Genomic DNA, 27,347 nt, shown 5'->3' on the forward strand with positions numbered 1-27,347 from the left:
GCCATGGGCAGCAGCAGCATATGGTCCCTCCAAAGGTGTGAGGAGCCCAGGGCTTCTCAGAAGGTGGTCCGGTGCCCTGGTCAGCAGCTGAGGGAGACAGTCACACATCTTGTATGATGGGCCTTCACGGCTAGAGGCCCTGACTCCACCAGGGGTCTCCCCAGGTGTGTCCTGGGAGTACCGAGGTTTGTTCATGCCCTGGACAGTGTGACCAGGCAGCATCCCCCTTGCCAGATGGTTCTCACCTGCTAGGTTTCCACAGCTGACCACTCCCCTCTGAGTGTCACAGTTGTTACTTTCCACCTAAGCTGGCCACCTGCAGTTGTTTGGATCTAGTAAGTGTGGATTCTGAGCATGGTCACAACCCTGAGTGCTGGGGGGGGAGGGGACAGGTGGCGGATGGTGAAGAGGACAGTGGGGAGCATTGGAGGAAATGCCTGGACAAAGGCACAGCTGCACTGAAGCTCCAGCTTAGCATTGCCCTGTGGGAATGTGGACCCAGGACCATGAGAGATCACCCAGCATCTCCATGATGGCATCTGAAGCATACTGACAGAGTACCTGCCACTTAGAGTATTCAGGCCCTGGAAACCTTTCCCTCTCAGCCTTGGGCCTGGCTCCTTGCCACCCCGGGATAGGCTTGCCACCAATGTTTAATGGTTGGGAGATTCTCAAATTTCCTGTAAGTGGCAGTGAAGATCTAATGATAAGATGACCTAATTTTCCTTTTAAACCAAACTGAATTTATAAAATAAGATTTGTGTATGGGTTGGCTAATGGAGTTTTATAGGTGTCCCGAGACCCTTCCTCTCCACCCTGCTGTACCCCTACTGAAATAGTGCGCATTTCAACACATGACTTACTAGCCGTTGAGTAGTGTTGGGCTGGTCCATCTCTCAAATTAGACTGTGACTACACCTTGGGTGTGCTTGGGGGGTTCACTGGGCCTGGCGTGTATCGGATAAATCTTCACTGATGACTGCGTCACCTGTCAGTGCAGTTGGGAAGACAAGCCATATGCGGGGGAATGTACTCATCATAGTGGTGGGAAAATATGAGGTGGAACCTCTGTCAGGGCTTCCAAGTCATTCTAGAACAACTGGCCTGCAAAACTGTCCCACAAGTAGTGCCCCTATAGGTTGCTGCCTTCCAGAGCCTTTGAGACTTGCTTAGAGCTTGCTGGGCTTGTCCCTCATCTCCTGGGATGGTGAAGAGGCTGGCCACTTCTGCCATGGAGCACTTTGTCCGGAGCCCACCATGGGCACCTGTGGCCCACCCTTCCTTGTAGTTGCTCAAGGAAAGGAATGGACCGTAATTGCCTAGTGCAGAGAAAGACAAGTGGGAGATTCTCCTAATGATGCTGCTCAGAGAAAGGGGGTGTGAGGCGCAGACCCACCTGCACACCTCTTGAGTGCTGAGGCCCACTCTGCAGAGGGGCATGCACCACCCTGCCTAAGCCTTCCCTTTGGAAACGGGGCTAGGGGGTGAGAAGACAGTTCTAGAGAAAGCTGGTGTCTTGTTCTGTGTGCATTTGGAAGGTGACACACAGAGAATAAGCAGGAAGAGTGTGAGTGGGAATGGTGCTGGTGTGTGTTGGGCCCTGGCCGGACCCGAGGTACAGTCAGGTGTCCCACATTCAGGTGTGTTTTCATGACTCACACCAGTGCAAGAAAAAGACATGGGCATGAGTAGCTGCAAAGCTGGCCATGTTCTGGGCCCTGAGACCCATGGATGCCAAGGAGGTCACCTTGGGCTGGCCTCAGCCAGAAGCAGGATTGGCATCATTAGTTAACTCTGGCATTAGCCCTCATTTCTGCATGCTGGCTCGAGTCCTCGTGGGCCACCTCGTCACACTGTAGTATGCCTATCTGAGGGGTAGTTGAGAATGTGAAATGAGTTTGTGCTTGGGAAGTGCTGAGCACGGTGCTGGCCCATGGTCACAATCCTATAAATGCCACCATTAATAATAATAACTAGGTTGGCATGGGAGGAGATGGAAGAGGGTACTTATGTCAGGAAAATAGCAAAAAAGAAAGGTGAAGGGGACAGTGACAGGAATTGAGGACAAAGAGGAGCTTTTCCAGTTGCTTCATGAGATGGTACAAATTCTTTGAGAGGTATGTTAGGTTGGCCCACTCTAAGCTGCTGGGGACAGAAGTGTCTCCTCAGACCTCTAGTGCTTTTAGCTCTCTGCCCACCCCTCACTTTTGCAACCCAGGCCATGGCCCAGCAGGCCATGCTCATGTGCCCTGGCATGCATCCCCTCCCTCTCCCCACAGACAATCGATATCTGACGCCGCTGCTGTGTATTGGCTTCATGGCCCTGATCCCCGTCTGGGTCCTCATTGCCAAGCAGAACCCACCCATCATGAAGATCCTGAAGTTTGGGTGGTTCCCAATCATCCTAGCGATGGTCATCAGCAGGTGAGCATGAGCGAGGGCTGCCACCAACTTCTCCCTTCACACACCACCCGTGGCTTCTGTGGACAGGGAGAGTGGCCTGAGAGCCGCAGAACCTCTGGAGTGAGGGCGGCACTCATGGTTGCTGTGGGCTCCTCCCTTAAGTCCTGGTGCTGGTTGAGTCATACCTCTTTATTCTTCATCTCTTTCCCTCTCACCAGGAACCTTAGGCCTTACTTATTCTGAGAGGCAGCCCTATTTACAATTGCAGGAGCACCAGAGAGCCAGGCAGAGCCAACCTGGGAACATCAGATGGGTGCACTAGTGCTTCCACTCCCTGCCCCCTCATGGCGCTGCAGGACACTGGGTCTCCCACTCCCATGCTGCCAGAGCTCTCACTGGCCTGGACCCCTGCTTAGGCTGTAGGGAGCCCCTTACCTGGCTCTGTGAACACCACTTCTATAGCATGGCTGCTGGTGGGACCTGGGAGGCTGAGGGATTATTGGCCCTGGGCCCTTCAGCTCATCTCAGGTCTTCTACCCTTGAAACCTGATCCTCCAGAGCCCTTTCTGTTAGTAGACCTGGACAGGGGCCACCCCAGTCTTTTCTGAGGTGCTTTCCTAACCTTGAATCTCAGGGAGAAGGAGTTATGGGCTAGGTGTCTTTGCTTCCAGAAAGCTCCTGGGCTCCTTATACAAACTGGTCTAACTTTTCCAGGGCTATAGCGGCAGGGCAGCCTTTGCTAAACTACAGGGGCTGGTGGGAGTGAGGTCTTGTTGTGGCATCTCTGAGAACAAGCAGCATGGGACGATACTCATGCAGGTTCCATTTTCTGCTCAGGAAACTAGCATTTCAGTTACATTTCAGGGCATGGGTCACGTGGCAGAGCCCAGCCAGCTAAGTGGCCTTGGAGGGGAGTTTGTCATTTGTTTTTAATGGGCTGACGTTATCTGATGGGTCTTCTGGAACAGCTGAGGCTCAGAATACAGGTGGAGAAGCAATCACGCATAGTGCAGAGGACACTGGGGAGACCAGCTTGGCTACAACAGATATTTTGTGTAGGGGTCAGGAAAGTGTTTTCTAAGCTAAGAAGGCAGGCTGATAAAACATTTTGTATAGAGGTGTACCAGGTCATCTACAAGGGTAAACTAACCATTTGCCCTTTACTCTCTCCCCAGTTTCGGAGGGCTCATCTTGAACAAAACTATTTCTAAACAGCAGTACAAAGGCATGGCCATATTTACTCCCATCATATGTGGTAGGTATCGGCAGCACCGTCACCTGGGGTCCTCAGTGTGCTGGGCTGTGCTGGCCCCCAGGGCCAGGGCAGTGGGATCTGACAGCAGCAACTTCAGAGATCTGGCCCCAGGCCCTCAGAGCCATGGCCATGCTTCTGCTGGGCAGCAGCTGCTGGACTGGTCTGTCTCAGGTGGAAGGAGATCCTTGGGGAGAAAGCCCTGCCCACTGTTCCACCAGCTCACACCCTTTTCCTCCTAGTCACCACGGAGACTTGAGCCTTCCCGCAGAGCTAAATCCCACCTGTTGAAGGCATACCGTGTCTAAGCCAGGATTTGCTGGCCCCTGCAGACAGAATGTGGCCTTCAGAACTGGGGTGTTGGCTTCTCATGGTTTTGTTTTGTTTTTAAACTTAGATTCATTGATGACATTTAAAACTCAGACATTTGCACATAAAAATCTGGATTTCTGTTTTCTCCTTAAAAAACAAGGCTGTGATAGTACTGAATTTACATTCTCGGTGAGGTGAGAATCAGCTGCCACTGAGATAGGATTTATGCTGTTCTGTTTGCCTGAATCCCCTCCATTCCCCGTTGTCTTTCACCCAACATTTCACTGATTCACCTTTTAGGCTTAGACCCTGTGGGCATTTATGGTGAGGACCCTCTTTTAACCAAAGCTTGGTTCGTGTCCAGCTTCTGATAAGAATCTATAAATGGGACCAGCCAGTCAGGAGAGGAACCAAACGTGATAACTTACTGCACACTTCGCTTGGTCCCAGGCCCTGGTGTTCTGGGTCTGTAGAAACAGGCTTCAGGGACTCCTGGGAGGCTCAGTTGGTTAAGCGTCTGCCTTTGGCTCAGGTCATGATCCCACAGTCTTGGGATCGAGTCCCACATCGGGCTCCCAGCCCAGCAAGGAGCCTGCTTCTCCCTCTGCCTGCCGCTCCCCCTGCTTGTGCTGTCTCTCTGTCAAAAAAAATAAAATAAAATCTTTTTTTTTTTTAATGAACATATAATGTATTATTTCTTTTAGGGGTACAGATCTGTGATTCATCAGTCTTACACAATTCACAGTGCTCACCATAGCACATACCCTCCCCAATGTCTATCACCCAGCCACCCTATCCCTCCTACCCCCCACTCCAGCAACCCTCAGTTTGTTTCCTGAGATTAAGAGTCTTTTATGGTTTGTCTCCCTCTCTGGTTTCATCTTGTTTCATTTTTCCCTCCCTTCCCCTATGATCCTTTGCCTTGTTTCTCAAATTCTTCATATCACTGAGATCATATGATACTTGTCTTTCTCTGATTGACTTATTTCGCTTAGCATGCTACCCTCTAGTTCCATCCATGTCGTTGCAAATGACAAGCTTTCATTCCTATTGATGGCTGCATAATATTCAATTGTATATATATACATCTTCCTTATCCATTCATCTGTCGATGGACATCAGGCTCTTTCCATAGTTTGGCTATTGTGGACATTGCTGCTATAAACATTGGGATGTATGTGTCCCTTCGGATCACTACATTTGTATCTTTGGGGTAAATACCCAGTAGTGCAATTACTGGGTCATAGGGTAGCTCTAGTTTCAACTTTTTTGAGGAACCTCCATAACTGTTTTCCAGAGAGGCTGCACCAGCTTGCATTCCCACCAACAGTGTAGGAGGGTTCCCCTTTCTCTGCATCCTTGCCAACATCTGTCATTTCCTGACTTGTTAATTTTAGCCATTCTGACTGGTATGAGGTGGTATCTCATTGTGGTTTTGATTTGTATTTCCCTGATACTGAGTGATGTTGAGCACTTTTTCATGTGTCTGTTGGCCATTTGGATGTCTTCTTTGCAGAAATGTATGTTCATGTCTTCTGCCCCATTTCTTGATTGGATTATTTGTTCTTTGGGTATTGAGTTTGATAAGTTCTTTATAGACTTTGGATACTAGCCCTTTATCTGATATGTCATTTGCAAATATCTTCTCCCTTTCTGTTTGTTGTTTTTTGGTTTTATTGACTGTTTCCTTTGCTGTGCAAAAGCTTTTTATCTTGATGAAGTCCCAATAGTTCATTTTTGCTTTTCTTTCCCTTGCCTCTGGAGACATGTGTAGCAAGAAGTTCCTGTTTCTGAGGTTGAAGAGGTTGCTGCCTGTGTTATCCTTTAGGATTTTGATGGATTCCTTTCACATTGTGGTCTTTCATCCATTTTGAGACTATTTTTTTAAGTTTAATTTAATTTTATTATGTTAGTCCCCATACAGTACCTCATTAGTTTTTGTTGTAGTGTTCCATTATTCATTGTTCTCGTATAACACCATTGTTTTGCTCCATGCAATATGTGCCATCTTAATACCCATCACCAGGCTAACCCATCCCTCCACCCCCATCCCCTCTAAAACCCTCTGATTGTCTCTCAGAGTCCGTAGACTCTCATGGTTCATCTGCCCCCTCCAATTTCGCCCCCTTCATTTTTCCCTTCCTTCACCTAATGTCCTCCATGCTATTCCTTATGTTACACCAATAAGTGAAACCATATGATAATTGACTTTCTCTGCTTGACTTATTTCATTTAGAATAATCTTCTCCAGTCCCATCCATGTTGATGCAAAAGTTGGGTATTCATCCTTTCTGATGGCTGAGTAATATTCCATTGCATATATGGACCACGTCTTCTTTATCCATTTGTCTGTTGAAGGGCATCTTGGCTCTTTCCACAGTTTGGCTATTGCGGACATTGCTGCTATGAACATTGGATCCTTCTTCTCACTACATGTGTAGTGACAGGGAAAGCAGCCCTCCAGACTGAGACCCAGAGCAGTGTGGCTGCGCATGCATTTTGAGTCTTATTTTTGTGTGTGGTGTAAGGAAATGGTCCAGTTTCATTCTTCTGCATGTGGCTGTCCAATTTTCCCAACACCATTTGTTGAAGAGACTGTCTTTCTTCCATTGGATATTCTTTCCTTCTTTGTTGAAGACTAGTTGACCATAGAGTTGAGAGTCCATTTCTGGGCTCTCTATTCTTTTCCATTGATCTATGTGTCTGTTTTTATACCAGTACCATACTGTCTTGATGATTATAGTTTTCTAATAGAGCTTGAAGTCCGGAATTGTGACACCACCAGCTTTGCTTTTCTTTCTCAACATTCCTCTAACAATTCGGGGTCTTTTCTGTTCTGTACAAATTTTAGGATTATTTGTTCCATTTCTTTGAAAAAAGTTGATGGTATTTTCATAGGGATTGCCTTAAATGTGTAGATTTGCTCTAGGTAACATAGACATTTTCACAATATTTGTTCTTCCAATCCATGAACATGGAATGTTTTTCCATTTCTTTGTGTCTTCGTCAATTTCTTTCATGAGTATTCTATAGTTTTCCGAGTACGGATTCTTTGCCACTTTGGTTAGATTTATTCCTAGGTATCTTACGGTTTTGGATGCAATTGTAAATGGGACCGACTTCTTAATTTCTCTTTTTTCGGTCTTGTTGTTGGTGTATAGGAAAGCCACTGATTTCTGTGCATTGATTTTATATCCTGCCACTTGACTGAATTCCTGTATGAGTTCTAGCAGTTTTGGGGTGGAGTCTTTTGGGTTTTCCACATAAAGTATCATATCATCTGCAAAGAGTGAGAGTTTGACTTCTTCGTGGCCGATTCGGATGCCTGTTATTTCTTTTTGTTGTCTGATGGCTGAGACCAGGACTTCTAGTACTGTATTGACTAGCAGTGGTGATAGTGGACATCCCTGCCGTGTTCCTGACCTTAGGGGAAAAGCTCTCAGTTTTTCTCCATTGAGCATGATATTTGCTGTGGGTTTTTCATAGATGGCTTTTATGATACTGTGGTATGTACCCTCTATCCCTACACTCTGAAGAGTTTTGATCAAGAAAGGATGCTGTACTTTGTCAAATGCTTTTTCTGCATGTATTGACAGGATCATATGGTTCTTGTTCTTTCTTTTATTAATGTATTGTATCTCATTGATTGATTTGCAGATGTTGAACCAACCGTGCAGCCCAGGAATAAATCCCACTTGGTCGTGGTGAATAATCTTTTTAATGTACTGTTGGATCCTATTGGCTAGTATTTTGGTGAGAATTTTTGCATCCATGTTCATCAGGGATATTGGTCTGTAATTCTCCTTTTTGATGGGGTGTTTGTCTGGTTTTGGGATCAAGGTAATGCTGGCCTCATAAAATGAGTTTGGAAGATTTCCTTCCATTTCTATTTTTTGGAACAGTTTCAGAAGAATAGGTATTAATTCTTCTTTAAATGTATGGTAGAATTCCCCTGGGAAGCCCTCTAGCCATGGGCTCCTGTTTGTTGGGAGATTTTTGATGACTCCTTCAATTTCCTTAGTGGTTATAGGTCTCTTCATGTTTTCTATTTCTTCCTGGTTCAGTTTTGGTAGTTGATACATCTCTAGGAATGCACGCATTTCTTCCAGGTTATCTAATTTGCTGGCATAGAGTTGCTCATAATATGTTCTTATAATTGTTTGTATTTCTTTGGTGTTGGTTGTGATCTCTCCTCTTTCATTCATGATTTTATTTGTTTGGGTCATTTCTCTTTTCTTTTTGATCAGTCTGGCCAGGGGTTTCTCAATCTTATTAATTCTTTCAAAGATCCAGCTCCTAGTTTTGTTGACCTGTTCTACTGTTCTTTTGGTTTCTAGTTCATTGATTTCTGCTCTGATCTTTATTATTTCTCTTCTCCTGCTGGGTTTAGGCTTTATTTGCTGTTCTTTCTCCAGCTCCTTTAGGTATAGGGTTAAGTTTTGTATTTGAGAACTTTCTTGTTTCTTGAGAAAGGCTTGTGTTGCTATACACTTTCCTCTTAGGACTGCCTTTGCTGCATCCCAAAGATTTTGAATAGTTGTGTTTTTATTTTCGTTGGTTTCCATGAATTTTTTTAAATTTTTCTTTAATTTCCTGGTTGACCCATTCATTCTTTAGTAGGATGGTCTTTAGTCTCCATGTATTTGAGTTATTTCCGACTTCTCTCTTGTGATTGAGTTCGTTTCAAACCATTGTGGTCCGAAAATATGCAGGGAATGATCCGAGTCTTTTGTTACAGGTTGAGACCGATTTGTGACCTAGGATGTGATCTGTTTTGGGGAATGTTCCGTGGGCACTAGAGAAGAATGTGTATTCTGTTGCTTTGGGGTAGAATGTTCTGAATACATCTGTGAAGTCCATTTGGTGCAGTGTGTCATTTAAAGTCTTTATTTCCTTGTTGATCTTTTGCTTAGATGATCTGTCCATTTCAGTGAGGGGGGTGTAAAGTCTCCCCCACTATTATTGTATTGTTGTCGATGTGTTTCTTTGATTTTATTTTTAACTGGCTTATATAATTGGCTGCTCCCATGTTAGGGGCAAAGATATTTACAATTGTTAGATCTTCTTGTTGGATAGACCCTTTAAGTATGATGTAGTGTCCTTCCTCATCTCTTATTATAGTCTTTGGTTTAAAATCTAATTTGTCTAATATAAGGATTGCCATCCCAGCTTTCTTTTGGTGTCCATAAGCATGTTAATTGGTTTTCCACCCCCTCACTTTCAATCTGGGGGTGTCTTTGGGTCTAAAATGTGTCTCTTGAAGACAGCATATCAATGGGTTTTGTTTTTTTATCCAATCTGATAGCCTGTGTCTTTTGATTGGGACATTTAGCCCATTTACATTCAGGGTAACTATTGAAAGGTATGAATTTAGTGCCATTGTATTGCCTGTAAGTTGACTGTTACTACATATTGTCTTTGTTCCTTTCTGGTCTGTTTGCTTTAGGCTCTTTTTTTGCTTAGAGGACCCCTTTCAATATTTCTTGTAGAGCTGGTTTGGTGTTCACAAATTCTTTCAGCTTTTTTTGTCCTGTAAGCTTTTTATCTCTCCTTCTATTTTCAATGACAGCCTAGCTGGATACAGTATTCTTGGTTGCACATTTTTCTCGTTTAGTGCTCTGAATATATCATGCCAGTTCTTTCTGGCCTGCCAGGTCTCTGTGAATAGGTCTGCTGCCAATCTAATGATTCTACCATTGTAGGTTACAGACCTCTTGTCCCGAGCTGCTTTCAGGAATTTCTCTTTGTTTCTGATTCTTGGGAGTTTTACTATTAGATGTCGGGGTGTTGACCTATTTTTATTGATTTTGAGAGGAGTTCTCTGTGCTTCCTGGATTTTGATGCCTGTTCCAATATACCTTCTGCTCCTCTCTCTCTTCTGGGATCCCAATTATTCTAATATTGTGTCATCTTATGGTATCACTTATCTCTTGAATTCTGCCCTCGTGATCCAGTAGTTTGTCTCTCTTTTTCTCAGCTTCTTTATTTTCCATCATTTGGTCTTCTGTATCACTGATTCTCTCTTCTGCCTCATTTATCCTAGCGGTTGGAGCCTCCATTTTTTATTGTACCTCATTAATAGCCTTTTTGATTTTGACTTGGTTGGATTTTAGTTCTTTTATTTCTCCAGAAAGGGTTTCTCTAATATCCTCCATGCTTTTTTCAAGCCCAGCTAGTATCTTTTTAATCGTCATTGTGAACTCTGGTTCCAACATCTTATTAATGTCCATATTGATTAGGTCCCTGGCAGTTAGTACTGCCTCTTGTTCTTTTTTATGAGGTGATTTTTTTTTCCATCTTGTCATTTTGACTAGAGGAGAATAGCAGAATGAGAGGACAAAATGCTAACAGGATAATAACCATGACCCCAGAAAAATATACACTAAACAAATCAGATGATACCAGAAACTGGGGGGAAATGAAAGGTGGATTAAAAGAATATGATCAGGTTGGTGAAAATAACAGAGCCACACACTAGATTTTGGGTGTATTTTGGTCTGTAGAAGAAATTGTCTCCCAAAATTTTAAAGGAAGAAAAAATATACACACACACACACACACACACACACACACACACACACACACACAAATAAGGGTAAATATGAAGCGATGGAATATGACTGTAAAGATGAAAATTAAAAGATTTTAAGAAAGGAAATGATAAGAAGTTGGTTGAAAAAAGAATGAAAAAAATTTTTAAAAAAAGAGAATGTGATCAGGCAGGACACTAGGACAATGTCATACACTAGATTTAGGGTATATTTTGGTCTGTTAGAAGAAACTGTATCCCAAAATTTTAAATACAATGAAGAGAGAATATGACTGTAAAAAATGAAAAATTAAAAAATATTTTAAAAAATGAATTGATAAGATGTTCGTTGAAAAAGGAAAGAAGAAAAATTCAACCAAAAAATATAGAAAAAGAAAAAAAGAAAATTTAAAAAATTAACTTTGAAAGACTAAAGAATCATGGGGGGAAAAAACCATGAATTCTTTGTGCTGTATTCCACTAGTGCTGGAGTTCTGCCATTCTCACTGATCAGTAAACTTGGTCTTGGCTGGCTATTCTTGCTGGTCTTCTGGGGGAAGGGACTGTTGCAGTGGTTCCCAAATGTCTTGGCCGGAGGTGGAATTGCCTTGCCCTTGCCTGGTGCGGGCTAAGTAATCTGCTCGGGTTTGCTCTCCAGAGCTTTTGTTCCCTGCGAGCTTTCGGTACAGCTTTGGAGGACGAGAGTGAAAATGGCGGCCTCCCAATCTCCACCCCAGAGGAGCCAAGAACTCGGGGCCCCACTCCTCAGTGCACCCCCAGAGAAAAGCAATCACTCCTGTCTCCCCAGTCTCTGGCCGCACTCTGTGCTCACCCGGCCTGTGACCGAGCGTTTCTATCTCTGGCACCCGACCCCATGTGGAGTCTCCAAACCCAGCAGATCCCTGAGGTGCGCTCCTGCGCCACTCCTCCCTGGGCAGGAAGGGGAGTCTCCCCAGATCTGCCACTTGTTGGGTCCCTGCTGGAAGAGCGCTGGCCTGGCTGTGCCACGGATCATGGTTTACGGTAACGCTGAGCTGAGAGCCCACTCTTTGGCTCCGTCTCTGCAGCTGGCTTCCCTGCTCCAATACCTGGGAGCTCTGCCGCACTCAGGCACCCCCAGTCTTTCTGTGACCCCAAGGGTCCTGAGACCACACTGTCCCAGCGAGGGTTCCACCCCCCGTTTAGCCACTGGAGTGATGTCCCTCAGTGGAGCAGATTCCGATTTTGTGCTCTGTGCTCTATCACTTGCCGGTAGCCAGCTGACGGAGGCTCCCTCCCCGCCGCCATCTATCTTCCAGAATTTCGCCTCAGATTCACTTCTCCACACGTCCTACCTTCCAGAAAGTGCTCGCTTTTCTGTTCAGAGAGTTGCTGCTATTTTCTTTGATTTCCTGTTGAGTTTGTAGGTGTTCTGAATGGTTTGATAGCTATCTAGCTGAATTCCTGGGACCAGAGGAAATTTAGGTCTCCTACTCCTCTGCCATCTTGCTTCTCCCCTAACAAAATCTTTAAAAAAGGTAAGAAAGAAACAGGCTTCAGAGGCCCTTGGGTACCCCTCCCCCCTACTTCCATGGGAACCCAGGTGATTGTACCTTGCATGTCAGTGAGACCCAGTAGTTCTGCTCCCAACAGAGGCAGGGCTGGCCACTCACACAAGGGGCTGGCCACCTAGCGGACTGCATCACCTGAGTCAGGTCCCGATGTTTAACACTTGGAAAGATTTCCTTGTATGTCACCAACTCAGATGCCTCTGGTGCCACAAAAGCAGTTTGAATGAGTTCAGCAGGTGTGACAGTAACTGGGCTGCAAGGAGTGGCAGGGAACAGTCACGCTGCAGAACATGTTCTTGGGTTGGAGGGAGTGGGGCCTGCTCAGCTCCAGCCAGTTGCTGCCTGTCAAGATTGGAGGTCTGGAGTTGTCTCAACTGACTTGTTAGGAGAAGCTGGCAATTAATTTGAGTTACTTTTTAAAAGTTTTTTCCTTTTTTTAAAATCATGTGTATAACACCCAGTGCTAAGCAACTATTGAATCATTGAACACTACATCAGAAACTCATGATGTGCTATATGGTGGCTGACTGAACATACATACATACATATATACATACATAAAAAATCATGTGGATCTAGCAAAATAGATCTGCAGCTGTCCTCTGCCCACAGACCATTCTCTGTATCCAGGGTAGTTGGTTTCTCCCTCTGGAGATCACTGGGGCACATCTGGCCCAGTGAGGGATTAATCCCCAGGGGGCTGAGGAAATCAAATGGGGGCAGCCCACCCACCCTCTAAAGGAGATGGCCATGAGTAGGCCCTGTTCTCTGCCAGTCCCAGATCCTGGCCCCGCAGAGGGAGCTTGGCATGACCTTTGTCTCCTGGGCCCTGGGGTCGTGGCAGGGCTGCGCACAGTCCACTCCATGTGGAAGCTGGGGCCTCAGCAGTAAGCCCCAGGCCTGTTGCATATGATAGCTCCTCTTCTCTTGCTGCTGTCCCCAATTTTTCTTCTGTCTCCTTCCCACCTTAGGGGGAAAAAAAACTTTCTTTTTCTCAGATGTTCCAGTCTGGAATCTGATTCCTGTCACATCCTACGACTTTGAATGGCTTATCAAGATACCCTCCCATAGACCTTTCTATCACTGTCTTCCCTCCCTCTCTTCCTATTCCACACCCCCTCCCTCTACCCAACAAATATGTATTAAACACCTACTTTGCCAGTCACACTTCCTTCACCGTAAGAGATAGCTGTCAAGGTGGTACCTCATTCACAAGGTCCAGTTTACCCTTGCTTGGGACCGAACAAGATCTGTGGTAAAGTGGGAGAGAAGGAAGAAAGATCCAGTGCTGAATCAGTCAAGGAAGGCTTCCTGGAGGACATAGACTTAAAATAAGAGATAGAACTTAGAGACTGGCATAAAAAAGGGGAAACCACATTCTTTTTCTCCTCCCAGGTGTTGGTGGCAATCTGGTGGCCATTCAGACCAGCCGGATCTCCACCTACCTGCACATGTGGAGCACGCCTGGTGTTCTCCCCCTCTGGATGAAACAGTTCTGGCCTAACCCATGCTCCACTTTCTGCACCTCAGGTGGGTCTGGTGTCTTCCAGAGGCCATGTGGCCATTTCTTTACACAAGTCAAAATTGCCATCATTGGAATCTGCTCTGTAGCAACAGATGTCTAAGACCAGTGCTGACCTCAGCCCAGATCATCGTCAAGGACACAGCTCCTCCTCCCAGAGACCTGACTCCCTATCTCTGCCTCTAGTTGATTCATCCATTCGTTCAGATATTTAATTCTGCCAGGTGCTAGGTGTCAGGTTGCAGTGATGAGTCAGAGAAAGCTGATTCTTGCCCACATGGATTTACATGATCTAGAAGAGCAGATAAACATACCAAAAAAAGGAGCATTTAACTACGAATTATGGCATGTTTTAAAATAAAAAATACAGGGTTCAGTGGAAGGAATTTCAGGAGATATTGAGATTTGGGTTTGGCAAGTTCCTCTCTGAGGATGATGGGGGGAGCAGGGGAGGGTGTGGGGCAGGAGGCGTGCTGGAGCAAGAGGAGCGTTTGAGGCAGGGAGGACAGCCTGAGCAAAGGCTCAGAAGCAGGAAGGAGCTTGGTAAGTCTGAAGAACTGAAAGGCCAGGGAGACCTGAGCAAAACGAGCAAGGGAGAGGATGGAGGAAGCTGAGACCAGGGAGGGAGGGGTTTCGTTATAGGTCCTTGAAGCTTGAGGAAGGGAGACTGGATTCTATTCTGAGAACCACTGGAAACCTTTTGAGGTCTTTTCTTTTTGTTACTTTTAAAACTTGGATCTTTTCTCCCACTGCATTTTCTATTAATCATTTCCTTTCTGTTTCAAGAACTACCTTTAGGGCGCCTGGGTGGCTCAGATGGTTAAGCATCTGCCTTCGGCTCAGGTCATGATCCCAGGGTCCTGGGATCCAGTCCCGCATCAGGCTCCCTGCTCAGCGGGGAGCCTGCTTCTCCCTCTGCCTCTCTTTCTCTCTGTCTCTTATGAATAAAAAAAAAAAAAAAAAAGAGCTACCTTTAGCCATTCTTTTAGGGTAGATTTGCTGGCACATTCCTGAAGGATATTTTTGCCAGATATAAAATTCAAGGTTGATGGTTCTTTTCAGCACTTGAAAAATGTGCCACTTTCTTCTGAAACCCCTGGTTTCTGATGAGAAATTACTGTCATTAGAATTATTTTTTTGTCTTTTGTTTGTTTCAAGACTTTTTCTTTACCTTTTAGTCTTTGAGTTGCGATGCACATTGGTGTGGATTTCTGAGGGTTTTCCATGTTTGGGGTTTACTGAGCTCCTTGAGTACATGGGTTTATCTTTTGCCAAATTTAGGAAATTTCAAGCCATGATTTCTTTGATACACCTTCAGCCCCACTGTGTTTTTCCTTTCCTTCCTCTATTCTGATGACATGATGGTGGATCTTTTGTTACAGTCCCACAAGCCCTAGAGTCTCTGTTCAGTTTTCCCCCCAGCCTATTTTATTCTCTCTTACTCATATTGGCTAATTTCCATAGTTTTTTTTTCAAGTTCATGGATTCTTTCCTCTGCCCTCTTCACTCTGCTAGTCATCCCTTGCATTGAGTTGTTTGGGGTTTTTTTGGCTATTGTATTTTTTCAGTTTTAAAATTTCCACATGGGTCTTCTTTGTATCTTCTGTTTCTTTTCTGAGACTTTCTAATTTTTTTTTACCAAAACTTTCTATTTTTATTATTTGTTTCAAGTATATTTGTAATTGCTGGTTGAAGCACTTCTACAATGGATTCCTTAAAATTGCTTTCAGATAATTCTGCCATCTGTGTCATCTCATTCTTAGTGTCTGTTGGTTGTCTTTTCAAGATGAATTTTTTTTTCTTTTATAAGAAGCGATTTCAGATTGAATCCCAGGCATTCGGGGTATATATTATGAAACTCTGGATCTCATTTAAGTCTCTTTCAGCTACCTTTTCTGACACTGCACTACTGAAGGAAAGGGAATGCTTTGCTTCCTTACTGCCAGGTGGGGGTAGAAGTCCAGGTTTCCCCCCACCCCTACCAAACCCACCACCTCTGTTCATACACTGGGGGAAGAGGAGCACTTCATTGCTGGTGGGCTGGGGAGGGGTCCACGTTCCTCTGACACCACCCTGGCTGAGAGGGAGAGGAAAGCTTTGTTATTGCTGCCCACATGGCTTTCACAGACATGGTTGAGTGGGGAGCTCATTACCACCAGGCAGAGTACTGCTTACTCTCCACTCAGCCTTCTCTATCCCACCTCAACCAGAGGGGTGAGTGGCACATTCCACCTAGATTTGGTCAGAAGTCCAGGCTCCCCTCTTGGCCTTTGCGGATGGAAGTGGGGCTGCAGTTTTTCCTGTGATGTTTGGCTGAAATAGAGAAGTTGTTGCCTAAAAGTTCTGTGTTTTGCTAGGCTGTCCCTCTTATGGACTTTTGGCTAGACAGAGTGGGCTTTTGTTGAATCTTTTTTTTTTTTTTTTTTTTTGGTCTGTGCCCATTGACATTTCTGGATTGCTGACTTCTCTAGCATCTGGTCTGGGATATATGAGGCAAAACTTCCTCAAAACAACAACTCAGGGAATTCATTTCTGTGTTTGTTGGGTCCCCAGGTCCCTGGCCAGCCCACCTTTTCTCTCCACCTTTTCAAATCTTCTTATGTTTGTTTTATATATAATGTCCAGGGTTTTTAGTTGTATTTAGTGAGAGGAATAGGAAGAAATATGTCTAGCCATCTTGTCTTGAAGTAGAAATTACCATTGAATTTTCTGATTTGTCATTTATATATAGAAAATCTATTTCTAGGGGTGTCTGGGTGGCTCAGATGGTTAAGCGTCTGCCTTCGGCTCAGGTCATGATCCTGGGGTCCTGGGATCGAGTCCTGCATCGGGCTCCCTGCTCCTTGGGAGCCTGCTTCTCCCTCTGCTTCTCTCTGTCTCTCTCTCTCTCTCCCTCTCTCATGAATAAATAAATAAAATCTTTTAAAAAAAGAAAATCTATTTCTATTTCTCTATTATTTCTGTATCTGTCTTAGTTCAGCTGCTATAATGGAAGTATCGAATGGGTGGCTCATAAATACAAGAAGCTTATTTTTTATAGTTGTAGTTTGTGGAAGTTCAAGGTCAAGGCACTAGCAAATTTTGTCTGGTGATGGCCTGCTTCCTAGTTTGTAGACAGCTGTCTTCTCACTGTGTCCTCACATGGTGGAAGGGGTGAAGTGTCCGAGATGTCTTTTATAAGGTTATAAGCACTAATGACATTCATGAGTGCTATACCCTTATGACCTAATCATCTCCAAATACCATCACATTGAGGATTAGATTTACAACATATGGATCTGGGTGGTGAAGGACACCCAGATGCTATAGCAGCATCTAAATATTTTACTGAATTCTTATTTATGTAATGTTTTTATAGATTTTCTTGAGTTTTAGGACCAGCTACCAATAGCAATTATTTATTTTGCTTCTACTTTTTTTTCCAAAGAATCTTTGTCTAATTTTTCATCATGAAGAGATTTTGGAGCTCTTGAGTGTTCTCAGCCTCTCTACATATTATTTTATGGTAGTGTTTTTAGCTTCTAAGCTGTATGATTGTTCCTCCTCTTTCTTGTTAGTTTGATGAAATATATTAACTCAGAGGCAAATGGAGACTTTTTATTGATACTCTATTTCTGTTGAGAAGTCAGTTGCATTCATATGTTACAATTTTTAAGTGTGTGTGGTTGGGGCAAGGAAGTCACACTTCTGCAGAGTCTCAAATTCTCAGAGTACTGAAGCCAAAAGAGAATGTGCCGAATGAGTCCCAGGGGCTTAGCGTGAGGAAGGGGCTGCCTGAGGCCTCCCATGAGTGTGCCACCCTTCCCTGGATTACTAATTCCACATGCTGAGCCTTCATTCGCCCACATGCCAGAGCTCTCTTCCACCTTAAGCCCTTTGCATGTTCCCTTTCCTCTGCCCAGAGTCCTCTCCTCCAGATTCATAACTCAGCCTAGATGTCATCTTCTCTTGAGGGCTTCTAGTCTCCAGTATTCATCCTACTAATATACACTTTGTTCTCTACCACATTATCCTGGTTTATTTTCATCCTCACACTGGTCAGTTTGAAATGACTTTTCTTGTTTGTTTCTGCTACTGATTCTGTTCTTTTTCCCTCTCTCTCTCTTCCCTAAAATGTCAGTTCCATGAGGGAAGGGACGGGAGTATATCCCCATATGCAAGAACGTGCCTGCCACATAGTAGGTGCTCAGTAAACACTCATGTAATAGATAAATGAATGTGGATGCCTCACTGGAGACTGCCACATGCCAAGGTGGCTTCTGCTGCCCAGCACGTCACACAATCTCCTTGGTTTTCTTTTTTCCAGAAATTAATTCCATATCAGCCCGAGTCCTGCTCTTTCTGGTGGTTCCGGGCCATCTGATTTTCTTCTACATCATCTACTTGGTGGAAGGCCGTTTGGTCCCAGACAGTAAGATCTTTGTGGTGTTCTATCTGCTAGCAAGCCTGATCCAGGTGAGGATGACTATAGCAGTATCAGAGCAGCATTCAGTGGTTGGTCAGCCGGCAAGATTTGTCTTGGTTGGTGGGGGGGGCTGTTCTAGGACCCCCATCTTACAAGAGTCAACTTGTTCAAGCCCAAGGGCATGATCCAGACAGGCCACTCCACACTCTGTATTGCACACTTCACACTGCACATTCCACACAGCACATGCTACACTGCACATTTAATAGGGTACACCCCCCACAAGGCACGCTCCATACTACGTATAGCACACTGCATACTCCTCAGGACCAAAGGTTCATCCTGAAGTTGCAGCAAGTTGCTGTGAAGCAAGTTGATGACTGGGTCCAGCCGATAAACTGTGCCATGCACACCAACCATCACAGACAAGGTGGGCAGAGACCATCCCCCTGCTGGAGTGTTGCTGAAAGGCATGCAGGGACTTTAGTCAGGGCTGGATGGTGATAAGGACATGATGAAAGAGACTAAGCTGGTGCCTGCCTCTGGGTAGTACTCAGCAGACTGTCTGCCCAGACTAGCTGACTGATGCCCCTCGTGGGCCCGGGTTGTCTGCAGAGATAACTGTGGACACTGATGGGCAATTCTAGGAGGGCAGTGCTAGAGCTAGGGACTGACGTGCTCAAATCTCCCTGAGTTAGGGCATTTACAATTGCAGCATGTCCCTGACCCTGAATAGTGGGTTGGGGCACTCTGACAAACTGTCTTGAGCAGGAGCACGGAAAGGGCTGGAGTCAGCCTGGACAGGGGACCGAGGAGCCCTGGAATGAAGCCAGGACTGTGCTCACTACTGGCACTTTCAGGAAAGCCTTACTGTCCAAAGCTGCCCATACAAGGGCTTCCAACAAACTCAAATTGAAGTCCCAATAAGGTCTATGTCTTGAGTTTTCAAGGACAGTGAGAGGAGTTGGTGTAGCAGAGATGGTCTCTCTGGCACCTCAGTTTGCCACAAGTAGGACCTGACCACAGGGAGGGAGGCTAGGCAAGTATGGATAAGGGTGGACTTCCTGCCTTTGCATGAGCTCAGAGCTGGGCACTGACCCCAAGAAAAGCTAGAGGAAGGGGGCTCCTTGGAGTGGACATGTCCACCTTGGTATCTGCCTTTGAAATTTGCTAGTGTTTCTTAGTGACACTTGACTCTCTGACTTAGTTATTTTTTGTGTCTGCTTGCTCTTGTGCCAGGTGACGATTCTTCTGTACCTGGCAGAAGTGATGGTTCGGCTGACATGGCACCAGGCCCTGGATCCAGACAACCACTGTATCCCCTATCTCACAGGGTTGGGGGACCTCCTAGGGACTGGCCTTCTGACACTCTGCTTTCTTATCACCTGGTTATTGAGGAGTGATGCAGGGCTGGATGGTTTCTCAGAACCATCATCTGGACCTCCCTAATGAGCCCAGGCAGCCCCAGTTTCTCAGTAGAATTTTCCTTCACACCAGCAGGGTACAGAATACAGTTTCTCCCTGCCTGGGTCCTCAGGAAGGATGGTTGACACCCTGCCTCTGCAGTGGCCCTTTGTCAGTCTGCTAAGGACACTAACACACATCTTGACTCTGGAGTTGGAACCTGAGCCTCTGAGGGTGAGGGAGGCCTGAAATCAGAAGCATTGTTTGTGTATGAATGTGACTGCATGTTCCCAGACATAAGTGCACACTCATGTGCTTGGTGAGTGCAAATGAGTGTGCATGTGTGTGTGGAGAGCAGGGGACTCTGGCCTGAAGACGCTGAAGGAAGAGACATGTCCGGTGCACTTGGGAGATATGCTGTCACTGTTCTGTGCCCATGCAGCCTGGATTGGGGAGGAGCAGGAATGAGATGCCTTCTGTGCCCAAGCCTCAGGACTGAGCTGTGGCTTAAGCACAGTCTTCACCAGGTCTGAGCTTCATGGGCCATTTTGCCAGTGTGCCTGCAAATGTGCAGCCCTTCCCAAGACAGTCCTTCCTTGCACACCCTTCATCTGTTCCCAGTATTTAATCCTGTTAATGTTTTTTCTTTTTTTCTTTTTATGTTTAAGCAAAACTTCTGTTTAGATTTTAATGATCAGAGAAGTATAAAATAAAACATAGATTATATTATACTTGGCCTTTGTGTCCTTAAAGATAGTTAATGCCACCATGAGACTTGGGGTCTATAAGTAACAAAAACCTCTGGTGTTTCTCTAGTGTCTGTTTCTCAAACTGTGGTCTCCAGCATAGAAGCATCAACAGCATGGGGAAACTTGTTAGAAATACAAGTTGTTTACCCTCCCTCCCCTAGGCCTGCCAAATCAGCCTGTCTTGGGTTAGAGCTCAGCAATGTAGGTTTAATAAGCCCTCCATGTTGTTCTGATACACTCTCACATTTGAGAACCACTACTCCAGAATGCCCTCACTTTTTTAAAATATATGTTTACTTCCTGATTTTTTTTAAATTTATTAAGTTTATTTAGAGAGCACACACGAGTTGGGGGAGGGCAGAAGGAGAGAGAGAATCTCAAGCAGACTCCATGCTGAGCATGGAGACCAACACAGGGCACAATCCTATGACCCCAAGATCATGACCGGAGCTGAATCAAGAGTCAGATGCTCACCTGACTGAATCACCCAGGCGCCTGCTACTTCCTGTTCCTTATTAACTCATCATAACAACTTTAGCCATGGTTTGGACTGAGGATTATTATCTTCATCTGGTAAAAACAGGTATTTACTTATTAATTTAGCACATATGGACATGGGCCATCTTGTATCAGTGCCCCAGAAGGAAAGAGGTGGCATCCTAAGTGGTGTAATTGGGCAGGGCTTGAAGAAGGGACAGTTTACAGATACATGGGGAATGGGAACAATGGTGAAGCACCCTATGCCTGGTCACAGTTAAGGGGCTGTTACCACCAGAAACTCCCCTGAACTGGGGAGTGAATGGGAGTGGGATTATCTGAGGTTGGGCGAAGGGGCATCTCTATTTAAAAAAACAGCTACCATCAGCTGTGGCCTGACAGAGAGAGATCCATGGGAATAAATACCCCAACCTTATTCTCTGCTTACCCTTTAAACTGCTAGTGTCTCCCATTAGCCAAACCCAGCCAGAAGTTAAATGACTGGCGGTGTCATGTATGGATGGTTCCATAAATATATAGAGGTCTCAGCCCCCCTGGGGCTCAGAGCCAGTTGAGGGTGGAGAGTGGTTCTGGAGAGGGAAGTGGAGAATATCCAGCACACCTAGGTACCAAGTCCTAGGCTAAGTACTGGGGATGCACTTGTGGGCAAAGCATTCATCATCCCTCTCTCAAGGGTCTATAGGGGAGATGGTCAATAATAGACATCATAGGTTTGTGACAACATGGATGGACCTAGAGGGTATTATGCTAAGTGAAATAAGCAGACAGAGAAAGATAAATACCATGTGGTTTCACTCATATGTGAAATCTAAAAAAAAAAAAATGAATAAAAAGAATCAGACCTATAAATACACTGATGGTTGCCAGAAGGAAGTGGGGTATGGGGATTGGCAAAATGGGTGAAGTGGAGTGGGAGGTACAGTCTTCCAATTATGGAATAAGTCACAGGGATAAAAGGCACAGCATAGAGAATATAGTCAATGATATTATGATAGTGTTGTGTGGGGACAGAGAGCAGCTATATTGGTGAGCGAGCATAATGGGAAGAGATGTTGAATCCCTATGATGTATGCCTGAAACTAATAGTGTGTCAACTATACTCAAAAAATTGCTTAAATAAATAACACTACACCAACAAGTGTTAAAATTTTAGCTCTGATAAATCTTGCAAAAGAGAAGAATATGGTGCTGTAGAAGTATGTAACGAGAGCTAAGACTTATTGAGCACTTATTGTGCCATGTTCTGAGCATTTTAAATGTGTAAACTCAGTGTAATAGCCTCACAGCAAACTTATGTTATAGGTATGATAGATCATCCCCATTTATAGATGAGGAGACAGCCATTTTGAGGTCTCTTCACTTTCCCAAGATCCTTTGGTGAGTGGTGGTAATCTGGCTGAGACCCAAGCTATGCAAGTAGTAAAAGGATTTGACCAAGACAGGAGCTCAGGAAAGATTTTTCTTCAGGAAGTGCCATGTAAGCTGAGATTCAAGAATAAGCAGGAGTAAATCAGCAATGAGCGAAGAGGTTTGGGTGGAAGGTAGAGCATTCAGAAAGATGGATCTTATCATAGGTAAAGGGGGAGCAGAGTAGAGGGGCCACTACTGAAGCTTGAGTTCCCGCAACATTTAATGACCAAGGGAGTATGATCCTGCAATGCAGAGGCAAAGAAGAGACATGGGAGAGGTAAGGAGAAAAAAAAACAAAACAGGAGAGCATCATGTTTGGAGACCAAAGAAGTGTATTATAGAAAGAGAAAGTGGTCCAATGCTTTGAAACTAGAACTCAATCACAAGAGGAAAGTCAGAAAGAACTCAAATACATGGAGGCTAAAGAGCATCCTACTAAAGAATGAATGGGTCAACCAGGAAATTAAAGAATTTTTAAAAATTCACGGAAACAAAATGAAAACACAACTCTTCAAAATCTTTGGATGCAGCAAAGGCAGTCCTAGAAAGTGTATAGCAATACAAGCCTTTCTCAAGAAACAAGAAATTTCTCAAATACACAACCTAACCCTACACCTAAAGGAGCTGGAGAAAGAACAGCAAATAAAGCCTAAACCCAGCAGGAGAAGAGAAATAATAAAGATCAGAACAGAAATCAATGAACTAGAAACCAAAAAAACAGTAGAACAGATTCAATGAAACTAGGAGCTGGTTCTTTGAAAGAATTAACAAGATTGAGAAACCCCTGGCCAGACTTATCAAAAAGAAAAGAGAAATGACCCAAGTAAATAAAATCATGAATGAAAGAGGAGAGATCACAACCAACACCAAAGAAATACAAACAATTATAAGAACATATTATGAGCAACTCTATGCCAGCAAATTAGATAATCTTGAAGAAATGGATGCATTCCCAGAAATGTATCAACTACCTAAGCTGAACCAGGAAGAAATAGAAAACCTGAAGAGACCTATAACCACTAAGGAAATTGAAGCAGTCATCAAAAATCTCCCAACAAACAGGAGCCCATGGCCAGATGGCTTCCCAGGGGAATTCTACCAACCATTTAAAGAAGTATTAATACCTATTCTTCTGAAACTGTTCCAAAAAATAGAAATGGAAGGAAAGCATCCAAACTCGTTTTATGAGGCCATTACCTTGATCCCAAAACCGAACAAAGACCCCATCAAACAGGAAAATTACAGGTCAATATCCCTGATGAACATGGATGCAAAAATTCTCACCAAAACGCCAGCCAATAGGATCCAACAGTACATTAAAAGGATTATTCACCACGACCAAGTGGGATTTATGCCTGGGCTGCAAGGTTGGTTCAACATCTGCAAATCAATTAATGTGATACAACACATTAATAAAAAAAAGAAAGAACCATATGATCCTGTGAATAGATGCAGAAAAAGCATTTGACAAAGTACAGCATCCTTTCTTGATCAAAACTCTTCAGAGTGTAGGGATAGAGGGTACATACCACAGTATCATAAAAGCCATCTATGAAAAACCCACAGCGAATAGCATTCTCAATGGGGAAAAACTGAAAACTTTCCCCCTAAGGTCAGGAACACAGCAGAGATGTCCACCCTCACCACTCCTACTCAACATAGTATTAGAAGTCCTAGCCACAGCAATCAGACAACAAAAAGGAATAAAAGGCATCCAAATTGGCAAAGAAGTCAAACTCTCACTCTTTGCAGATGATATGATACTTTATGTGGAAAACCCAAAAGACTCCACCCCAAAACTGCTAGAACTCATACAGGAATTCAGTCAAGTTGCCGGATATAAAATCAATGCACAGAAATCAGTGGCATTCCTATACACCAACAACAAGACAGAAGAAAGAGAAATTAAGGAGTCGATCCCATTTACAATTGCACCCAAAACCATAAGATACCTAGGAATAAATCTAACCAATGAGGCAAAGAATCTGTACTCAGAACATTATAGAATACTCATGAAAAAAATTGAGGAAGACACAAAGAAATGGAAAAACGTTCCATGCTCATGGATTGGAAGAACAAATATTGTGAAGATGTCAAAGCTACCTAGAGCAATCTACACATTCAATGCAATCCCTATTAAAATACCATCCACTTTTTTCAAAGAAATGGAACAAAAAAATCCTAAAATTTGTATGAAACCAGAAAAGACCCCGAATAGCCAGAGGAATGTTGAAAAAGAAAAGCAAAGCTGGTGGCATCACAATTCTGGACCTCAAGCTCTATTACAAAGCTGTCATCATGAAGACAGTATGGTCTGGCATAAAAACAGACAGAGATCAATGGAACAGAATAGAGAGCCCAGAAATGGACCCTCAACTCTATGGTCGACTAATCTTCGACAAAGCAGGAAAGAATGTCCCATGGAAGAAAGACAGTTTCTTCAACAAATGGTGTTGGGAAAATTTGACAGCCACATGCAGAAGAATGAAACTGGACCATTTCCTTACACCACACACAAAAATAGACTCAAAATGGTTGAAAGGCCTCAATGTAAGACAGGAGTCCATCAAAATCCTAAAGAACAAGGCAGCAACCTTTTCGACCTCAGCCACAGCAAATTCTTCCTAGAAACATCTCCAAAGGCAAGGGAAGCAAGGGCAAAAATAAACTATTGGAACTTCATCAAGATAAAAAGCTTTTGGTGCAGTGTTCCATGATTCATTGTTTGTTCATAACACCCAGTGCTCCATGCAGAACGTGCCCTCCTCAATACCCATCACCAGGCTAACCCATCCCCCTACCCCCTCCCCTCTAGAACCCTCAGTTTGGCTTTCAGAGTCCATCATCTCTCATGGTTCGTCTCCCCCTCTGACATACTCCCCTTTTCTTCCTCTCCTGTTATCTTCTTCTTTTTCTTTTTTCTTAAAATATGTTGTGTTATTTGTTTCAGAAGTACAGATCTGTGATTCAACAGTCTTGCACAATTCACAGCGCTCACCATAGCACATACCCTCCCCAATGTCTATCACCCAGCCACCCCATCCCTCCCACCCCCAACCACTGCAGTAACACTCAGTTTCTTTCCTGAGATTAAGAATTCCTCATATCAGTGAGGTCATGTGATCCATGTCTTTCTCTGATTGACTTATTTCACTCAGCATAACACCCTCCAGTTCCATCCACGTCGTTGCAAATGGCAAGATCTCATTCCTTTTGATGGCTGCATAATATTCCATTGTGTATCTATACCACACCTTCTTTATCCATTCATCTGTCGATGGGCATCTTGGCTCTTTCCACAGTTTGGCTATCTAATGATGTAATATATGGTGATTAACATAAAAATAAAAAATTAAAAAAAAGATAAAAAGCTTTTGCACAGCAAAAGAAACAGTCCACAAAACCAAAAGACAACCGACAGAATGGGAGAAAATATTTGCCAATGACATATCAGATAAAGGGCTACTATCCAAAATCTATAAAGAACTTATCAAACTCAACACCCAAAGAACAAATAATCCAATCAAGAAATGGGCAGAAAATATGAACAGACATTTTTCCAAAGAAGACATCCAAATGGCCAACAGACACATGAAAAAGTGCTCAACATCGCTCGTCATCAGGGAAATCCAAATCAAAACCTCAATGAGATACCACCTCACACCCGTCAGAATGGCTAAAATTAAGAAGGCAGGAAACGACAGATGTTGGAGGGGATGTGGAGAAAGGGGAACCCTCCTACACTGTTGGTGGGAATGCAAGCTGGTGCAACCACTCTGGTAAGCAGTATGGAGGTTCCTCAAACAGTTGAAAATATGGCTACCATACAATCCAGCAATTGCACTACTGGGTATTTACCGCAAAGATACAAATGTAGGGATCCGAAGGGGTACATGCACCCCGATGTTTATAGCAGCAATGTCCACAATAGCCAAACTGTGGAAAGAGCCACGATGTCCATCGACAGATGAATGGATAAAGAAGAGGTGGTATATATACACAATGGAATATTATGCAGCCATCAAAAGGAATGAGATCTTACCATTTGCAACGACGTGGATGGAACTGGAGGGTGTTATTTTGAGTGAAATAAGTCAATCAGAGAAAGACATGTATCATATGACCTCACTGATATGAGGAATTCTTAATCTCAGGAAACAAACTGAGGGTTGCTGGAGTTGTGGGGGGGTCGGAGGGATTGGGTGGCTGGGTGACAGACATTGGGGAGCGTATGTGCTATGGTGAGCACTGTGAATTGTACAAGACTGTTGAATCACAGATCTGTACCTCTGAAACAAATAATGCAATATATGTTAAGAAAAAAAAAAGAAGAAGATAGCAGGAGGGGAAGAATGAAGGGGAGTAAGTCGGAGGGGGAGACGAACCATTAGAGACGATACACTCTGAAAAACAAACTGAGGGTTCTAGAGGGGAGGGGCGGTGGGGGGATGGGTTAGCCTGTTGATGGGTGTTAAAGAGGGCACATTCTGCATGGAGCACTGGGTGTTATGAACAAACAATGAATCATGGAACACTACATCAAAAACTAATGATGTAATGTATGGTGATTAACATAACAATAAAAATTATTTAAAAAAAGAAATTAAGAAGGTGGAAAAAAAGAGTCAGTCATGGTTTTTCTTCCTCTCTGATTTCTTCCCATTCAATTTTCCCTCCCTTCCCCTATGATCCTCTGTGTTATTTCTTATGTTCCACATGAGTGAAACCATCATATGTGGAATTTAAAAAGGAAAACAGATGAACATGTGGGAAGGGTTTAAAAAGGAAGAGAGGGAAACAAACCATATGAGACTTTTAATGCTAGAGAAAAAACTGAGGGTTGATGGAGGGAGGTGGGTAGGTGATGGGCTAGATGGGTGATAGGCATTAATGAGAACTCTTTTTTTTATCATTTTTAGTTAGTTACAGTGCAATAGTGGTTTCTGGAGTAGAATTCAGTGAATTCATCACTTACATAAAACACCCAGTGCTCATCACAAGTGTCCTTGTGGGGGTGACTTCATGGTGTCCCACATTGGTTGTCCCTCCAACACCTGCTCCTAGTGGGGCAGCCGCATGGGGCCACTCAGGGGAGACCCAGGACAGGCACACCCTGGCCATCCTGGGGAAGCCACAAGGGGGCGCTCACACCCAGGGAGTGAGAGCACCTCAAATGCGTTGAGTTCACTTACCCTGTCCTCGGCCTCCTTTCTGGCAAAAGCCCTGCCCACCTGACGCATGCTTTCCCACCAGATGCTGCCCTGCCCAACGTACTTACCCTCCTGTTCTGTTGCCTGGCACCAAAATGTTCCA

General features: G+C 44.2%; 1 protein-coding gene across 7 annotated transcripts in view; it reads left to right on the plus strand.

Annotated features, from left to right (window-relative positions):
- SLC41A3 (solute carrier family 41 member 3) overlaps nt 1-20,107 on the plus strand; it is a 94,421-nt gene extending 74,314 nt beyond the window's left edge. For 5 of the 7 annotated variants that reach the window (XM_035723263.1, XM_035723261.1, XM_035723266.1 and 2 more), the window contains 5 exons: nt 2,280-2,424; nt 3,579-3,658; nt 13,442-13,576; nt 17,875-18,023; nt 19,213-19,422. In XM_035723263.1, the coding sequence (XP_035579156.1) occupies nt 2,280-2,424; nt 3,579-3,658; nt 13,442-13,576; nt 17,875-18,023; nt 19,213-19,422 (719 nt within the window). Of the gene's footprint in view, nt 1-2,279; nt 2,425-3,578; nt 3,659-13,441; nt 13,577-17,874; nt 18,024-19,212 lie in introns of all 7 variants that reach the window. The other 2 variants (XM_035723260.1, XM_035723268.1) reach the window with 2 other exon arrangements.
- Nucleotides 20,108-27,347: the final 7,240 nt, after the last annotated feature.

Source organism: Zalophus californianus, chromosome 1, assembly GCF_009762305.2.
Source record: "Zalophus californianus isolate mZalCal1 chromosome 1, mZalCal1.pri.v2, whole genome shotgun sequence".
In the NCBI taxonomy this organism is placed as follows: domain Eukaryota; kingdom Metazoa; phylum Chordata; class Mammalia; order Carnivora; family Otariidae; genus Zalophus; species Zalophus californianus.